Source organism: Musca vetustissima, unplaced genomic scaffold, assembly GCF_032173495.1.
Source record: "Musca vetustissima isolate MV318-11 ecotype Yass unplaced genomic scaffold, APGP_CSIRO_Mvet_v1 utg35934, whole genome shotgun sequence".
In the NCBI taxonomy this organism is placed as follows: domain Eukaryota; kingdom Metazoa; phylum Arthropoda; class Insecta; order Diptera; family Muscidae; genus Musca; species Musca vetustissima.
In genome coordinates, this window is record NW_026875938.1 from 115,096 (window position 1) to 122,641 (window position 7,546).

Consider the following 7,546-nt stretch of genomic DNA (forward strand, 5'->3'; position numbering starts at 1 on the left):
TGCTGCATTCCGTGATCTTGATCTTGTAACAAATTTCTTCGATGATAATTTTTAATGTATGTATGCTAGGAAGGGGGACAATATGAGAGTTGGGATTTGTGGCGCATCCAAAATGGTGCATACACCAGAATGCATATGTTGGCATAACCAATAAAATGATAGGAAGGACATTTCGAGATATCAAAAACAAAGTGGCAAAATTCATTTATCCTCCGTCTAGTGAAATTTTAGTATACAAAGTTTTGGTGAAGGTCAATTTCGATTTTTCCTTTTCAGAGTATTTAATCCCTAAAAATAGGCTACATATTTTCAATAAATTTAATTTTTTTTTCACACGAGTGCCATCTACATGTGACTAAAATTTATCATTTCACTCCCACATAATACGTAAACAATTCTGTTCACATTTAGTCTCCATCCCACCTCATACGTAAATTTTCTTCTTTATCGGCCATTTCGTCTTCTCGTTCCATCCGTTAGCAGGTGGAACATTTTTCCATCTTTTCTTTAGTCGTTGATAAAGTCTCTGAAAAACATTCACACTAGATTCTTCCAGTACGGGAACAGGCAAATAATTAACCAAGTATTTATGAAGAAAAACGAAAGCTGGACTTGAAAAGTTGACTTTTTGATTTCTTCAAAGATCAAAAGCCGAATTCGACTTTTATACTCATCAATACAAAAAGTCGATTAATCGATTAGTCGAAAATCGATTTACTTCTCCCTATTTTCAACTGCTTCGTTTTTTGGCTATATATTTTGCAAATATTTTATTGTGGATACTTTTAATTTGTTTGTGTTCTTAAGCTGCCATTTTTAACAAACAAAAAATTAACAACAAAATATATTCCTTCAACCGATTTACACAATTCCGCAAAAGCATTGAAGATAAAAAACAACAAACATAGATTGTCGGCAATTAAAGGGAATTGCATTTAAACTAAAAAATGACACCACCAAGAAACCACAATTCAAGGGGTCCAGCGGGTGGTGGAAGCGGTGGTAATCGGGGTGGTGGCAGTGGCGGTGGAGGTGGCAATAGATTTGGACGTGGACAACAAGGAAATGCTGGTGGAGCTGGCAGAAATATACGTACCGGAAGAGTTGAGCGTAGAGGACGCAATGGACCTGGTGGTGGCGGACCACAAGGAGGAGGTCGAGGCGGACGATTTGGCAATGGTGGTGGCGGCGTTGGTGGTAGTGGTAAATACGAAGGGGATTTTGCCAGTAAGTTGACACGTCTTCAACCAACTCTGCAAATGATTTGCCTAATGCAATTTCCCTAAATAGGTCTAACCGACATCAATTGGGGTCAATTTAATTTGCCTCCTTTTCAAAAGGATTTCTATAAGGAACATCCCATAACTAGAGGACGCTCCCAGCAGGAAGTTCAACGTTATAGGGCGGAAAATGAAATTACAGTGCGTGGACCGGCTCCGAACCCCATCATATATTTCGATGAAGCTTGTTTTCCAGATTATTGCATGAATGAAATTCGCCGGCAGCGTTATACCCAACCAACTCCCATACAGGCACAATCATGGCCCATTGCAATGAGCGGCAAAAATCTTGTGGGCATTGCCATGACTGGTTCTGGCAAAACATTGGCATTTATATTGCCCGCCATTGTCCATATAAATCATCAGCCCCCGATACAGCGTGGTGATGGTCCCATAGCATTGGTATTGGCCCCCACACGAGAGCTGGCTCAACAAATACAAACGGTGGCAAATGATTTCGGCTCAAGCGTTCATGTCCGCAATACCTGTGTTTATGGTGGATCATCGAAAACGAGACAAATGCAAGATTTGCAAAATGGTGTCGAAATGGTTATTGCCACACCGGGACGGCTGTTGGATTTCTTATCGACCGGTACCACAAACATGAGACGTTGCACATATTTGGTATTGGATGAGGCGGATCGTATGTTGGATATGGGTTTCGAACCACAAATACGTAAAATAATGGGACAAATTCGGCCCGATCGTCAGATACTTATGTGGAGTGCAACATGGCCCAAGGAAGTGCGACAGTTAGCAGAAGATTTCTTAGGAAATAATTATATACAAGTAGGTGGCGGGGATGAGAACGAGGGGGAAGGATATTTTATATATCCTACATAATTCTGTGCTAAAACTGGAAATAGGCTAATTTTGCTAATTTTGAAGATTTTTCAAAAGAAATGCCAGAATTAGACTTTTTAGACTTTTTAAGGATTAGCGCAGTAATTATTCGTGGGGTTTTAGGATTGTTGTTGTAGATGAACACTGAAATAGCTGTGTATTTTCTAGGACTGTTGTTGTATTGTTGTTCTAGGATTGTTGTTGTAGATGAACACTGAAATAGCTGTGTATTTTGATATGATGATTTCAACGATTGTTTAAAGATTATATTTGTATACCCTACACAAATATTTTGTCAGGGTATTATAGTTTTGTGCAGCTCAAAGAGTTTGTAACGCCGCGAAATATTGGTTCTAGATCCACCTTTAAGTATACCAATATACGGTCTAGTTGAGGCGATATAGACATGCGTGTCCGTCCGGCTGTACATTATAGTTCGTAAACACGATACAGGCCACAGTTATGGAAGTTCACGAAATTTTGCAGGCAGGATGTGCTCTGGCCAATAAAGACCCCTATTGTTTTTGGTAAAGATCGATTAATATTTAAGGGATGAAATGGACCAAATACTTAATTGTTGTCGGGTTTTGTGGTCGCTCAGGAGGCCGCAATTATGGCCCGAACATGGAGAAGGGGATAGGTTCAAAGAATAAGCATGCCTTCGGTCAATATTTAGCGGGTCAAATGGACCCTGACTCCTGAAGGACATAGACCCGAGAAGTTGATAGTATATCCAAGAGGAGTGGTAAATCTTTAAATTTATACCAGTTATATTGTTGTATGTACTCGGATGTTGGAGTTATAGGTAAATATTTAATTGAGTCTATGTGTTATGATATTATTTAGTATAACTATAACCCTACTAGAGAGCGGAATTGTCGCGCTGATCGCTTTGAAATTTTACATGAAGTTCCGTTTATGGTCAAGGACGACGCCTATAATTTTCAATGATGATGAAATAATATTTAAGGGATGCAATAAACAGAAAACTTTATTTTTTTTTGTCAGATTTTCTAGTCGCTTTAGAGCCCATTATTATATCACATATTGCATACGGTCAAATCAACCAAAACCTAAAGTGACCAAATGTTTATTTAATGGCTTAAATATTCGCCTCGCCACACTGTGCTACAGTTCATTTATTTGGCCTAGGGACGAACCCTATTGAAATTGGGAAAAATCGGTTTAGATTTAGATATATCTCCCATATATATTTTCATCCGGTTTTTAGCAAATGGTGCACCAAAGAGTCAAATTTAGTTCGATTGGCACAACATTTTGCACAAATTTTTGAAATCGGTTCAGCTTTAGATATATGTCCCATGTATATGTTCGTCTGATTTTTAGCAAATTGTGCTCCAAAGAATTAAAGGGTGCACTAAATAATGAACTGATGATTGTGGATGAACTGGAGATTATATCTTCAACAGCAATCTGTGTTGTAGCAGCATGAATATTTTGATTTAAATCGATTTACATAATTTTCTAAACGATTCGAAATCTGCCCTAATTATATGTACTTTGGCATCGCTTCCCGAGAACATGTGTGTGGATTGATGTACCAAAGATTTGTACCAATTTTCACCGAATTTGCTTGAAAAGCACTCTCAATAACCCCCTTCGATACCCAATAAGAACCTATTGTACCAAATTTAAGAACGCAAAGTTGGGGGTAACCTTATATGCCTATGTGTGGACCGATATAGCTCATCTTTGAACTTGGCCTATCTTCAGACAAAAGACAACTCTATGTTGTCGTTTAGAGGCTAGACAACATACAGACTAACATGGTTTAAAGGTCATAGAATTTTACGCTGATCAAAAGATGTATTTTATAGGGTTGGAAGTGATTATTTCGATGAATTATAAACAACAAAAAAACATAATATAAATTTACAAATGTACCCGGTTATTAATCGATCGGTTAAGTCGGTTCACATATAGATACAGATCATATTTTTAAAGTAGTCGACTTTCATATCAATGGTCCTTCAAAAATGCCAGGTCTGTTAGGAGGCATCTCTTGAATATAGCCAAAGTGGTAAATGGCATCATATAGTCGGCCCCGTCCGACTTTACTACTTTTCTTACTGTTTTTTTATAACTAGCTGAGGATTTTATTATTTAAGAATATTTTTCAAGGACTATCTAAGGCGTGGATTATTTAAGATTAGTCTTGTTATAGCTCTTATATAAATGTTTCCATTAATAGTCAAAGGACTATTTGATTTGGATCTTCTGGTTTTAGCATAGAATTTGGTAGGATATGTAATGTACTGTATACAAGAACTATAAACCATCGCAACCACTATAATCCTTCGTATTTTTTTGCATTATTTATGCAGATTAATATAGGATCATTGGAATTGGCTGCGAATCATAATATTCGCCAATATGTCGATGTTTGCAATGAAACGGAAAAGGGTACTCGCTTGAAAGGATTACTCTCACAGATCTACGACCAACCACAACCTGGCAAAATTATCATTTTTGTGGCAACAAAGAAGAAAGTCGACGAATTGTCACGTTTCATCAATGGATTTGGTGTACGAGTCGGTTCGATACACGGTGATAAGTCGCAAACAGATCGTGATAATGTTTTAACTGATTTTCGTGTGGGCCGAACAAATATTTTGGTGGCCACTGATGTGGCTGCTCGTGGTCTGGACGTTGATGGTATTAAATATGTTATTAATTTCGATTTCCCACAATCATCGGAAGATTATATACATCGTATTGGTCGTACTGGTCGCAAACATTCCACTGGTACTTCGTATGCATTTTTCACACGCAAAAATGCCCGCTGTGCCAAGGCATTGGTGGATATTCTACGTGAAGCCAATCAAAATATAAATCCTGATCTGCAGTATATGGCAAATAATGCCGATGATATTATCAATAAGGATAAGCTGATGAGAAAAACAGGCGGATTTGGTGGTGGTGGTCATAAACAAGGAGGTTGTGGTCATGGAGGAGGCATGGGTGGTGGCAGAGGTGGTCGTGGCGGAGGTATGGGAAATCGTGGTGGTGGCGGTGGCAATCGCGGTGGTGCTGGACGACCTGGCCAAAATTTTAACCACAACAACAATAATAACAATAAAAATAATTTTGGCAATAACCGAGGCGGTGGTGGTGCCAATCGTGTTGGATCTCGTGGAAATTTTTCCAATAATAGACATTAAAATTATTTAAAAAAACAAACAGAAAAAATTATCTCATAGTTTTGTAGTTATTATCGTAACCAATTATCAAAAAGAAAACAAGATTGATTCCACTTCATACACAATGATGAATGTTTATAATTATTATTTCTTTATTTATTTTCGGTATTTTTGAAATCCAAAAAAATGAAAATATACCTAATTCCATTAATTTTAAATCCTTTTGTTATTTCTTTTCCTAAATAAAAAAACAACAAAAATAAATAAAAAATCCAAACATATTGCAGGTATATAAATACATGTTTGCGTTTTTTGTTTAAAGAGAAAATGTGGTGTGGTTAAAAAATCAGTTTGGAAATAAAACTAAAAATATGGTCGTATATACTCAGATGTGGGAGTTACATGTGAATATTTGCAGGTGCTTACGTATTCACATATGAATTAGTAACCCATTACCACACTAGCGGAAATATAACGCTGATCGCTTTGAAATTTTCCATAAGGATCCAGGTATGGTCAAGGACAACGCCTATAATTTTCAATGATGATCAGATAATAATATTGGTATGAAGTGGAGCGAAAACTTAATTTGTTGTGTTTTGCGAGTCGATCTATAGGCCACCTTTGAAAGCCGAAAATCACAACACAACCCACGGTGAAGGGAATCTGGACAAGTAATGAGAAGAGCTGCCTCGACATTAGGAATATTTGTTGACCTCTAGTCGGTCAAGAGGGTGCAAATATCGCGAAATATTGCCCAAGCTCAGAACTACACCGCAGAAAGTTAGATGTTCGTGTATGTTGTGTGGGGTTTCATATGGTCGGCCCCATCCACTATACTGCTCCGCTCACTGGTTTTATCATGGAAATGTGAAACAATAGGAGTGTAGTTTTTTCAAGAAAGAGCTCTGAAATATGCTTTTTTTTCTTTGAAAAGGACTGTTCCTAGAATGAAGACAAATCTCGAACTTTGGCAAATTTGAATTTAATTCGCATATGCAAGTTTCGCATCAGGGCGGAATAAATACAAGTTATCAACGTACGACCTTTGTAAAGCCACATAGCCCAATATGCCTGATGAGCCGCTTAACCAACGGCGAAACGCGTCGCATAGTGGTGGGTACGTAGGTTCTTTTCCTGGCTTTCCTTTTCATTGCAAAACTTAGATTTTTTTTGAAATATTTCTTGAAGGGCAAGCACATCAATGGGCATGGATTTATTAGTGATTATTTGTTCAGAGACTAGCACAGAATTTTGAATGTTTATTTTCCGATAAAGGCACATCAATAGGGTGGGTTTTTTAAGGGCCTTTCAAGGACTAGCGTAGCAACAGGCGTAGATATTTTGCGGATATTTTTTCAAGGACTATCACAGATATTTGCCCTAGTTTCTAGAATAAGGTGAGGCGAAGTTTGCTTAGGAAGTAAGGGCACATCTTTCATCCAAAGCAGCTGAGAATTGGTATTTTGAATAGACATTGGATAGCACACAATTCTGCCAAGAATTATCAATATTGGACCACTTTTTTAGGGTAGACAGCCATATAACGGTACCCGTTATTTTGGGGATTATGGACGCGTTTTTACCCACTTGGCTCTAGTAATCAAATAAAACACATTTAATTTACTATTACTAAAGTACTTTATTATTACACAAATTGTTTTTTTATAAAAATATGTATATATGAATGTATATGATTCTATATATAAATGAAAAAAAATACACGGACATTTTTTGTCCACTTTTCGATAGGCTTAGTTCAATTCTACTACACCTTTATGTTTTGGAGAATAACATTTTAATTTTTATAAGGTTTGTGAACTAATAAAGTTCTTTTAATGAAAGGAAATAAAAAAATGCATGAAATCTTTAAACTGTGAAGGATGTGGAACTCAGTTGCGAATATGTTGTGATCCAATAATATTTGGAATAATTTTTTTTCATGGAAAAATTACCTTATGTACGTTATTGTGTTCGGTGCAATCCCGTTCGCCCTTAAAATAATACTAATTTATATAATTTGTGGAAATTATAATGAATATTTTGTAATTATATAATATTAACTAATTTAAAAGAGAAAAAAATATGAAAATATTTTTTTTTCATTTACATTTTATAACTTCTTATAAAAACGAACCAAACAGGGTTACAGCAAAAAAAAAAAAATTAAGTTATCTTTATTGGTATTGTGGGATATTTGTGTTTCTCCCCACTAAAAATAGGGAGCGTAATTTATATGCCTTGCTTGAAAGCCGGTATAAT

The 7,546-nt window shown here is 36.5% G+C and overlaps 1 protein-coding gene across 1 annotated transcript; it reads left to right on the plus strand.

The window, feature by feature from the left end:
- Positions 1 to 947: 947 nt before the first annotated feature.
- Positions 948 to 5,305, plus strand: LOC133338466 (ATP-dependent RNA helicase p62-like). The gene is made up of 3 exons (XM_061546638.1): positions 948 to 1,227; positions 1,291 to 2,069; positions 4,469 to 5,305. The coding sequence occupies exons 1-3, from the start codon at positions 948 to 950 to the stop codon at positions 5,303 to 5,305; spliced, it is 1,896 nt and encodes a 631-aa protein (XP_061402622.1).
- Positions 5,306 to 7,546: the final 2,241 nt, after the last annotated feature.

Coding starts and splice junctions, on each gene's coding strand:
- LOC133338466 (XM_061546638.1), top strand. CDS start 948: ATGACACCACCAAGAAACCACAATTCAAGGGGTCCAGCGGGTGGTGGA. Junction 1,228..1,290: donor ATACGAAGGGGATTTTGCCA/GTAAGTTGACAC, acceptor TTCCCTAAATAG/GTCTAACCGACATCAATTGG. Junction 2,070..4,468: donor TAGGAAATAATTATATACAA/GTAGGTGGCGGG, acceptor TTATTTATGCAG/ATTAATATAGGATCATTGGA.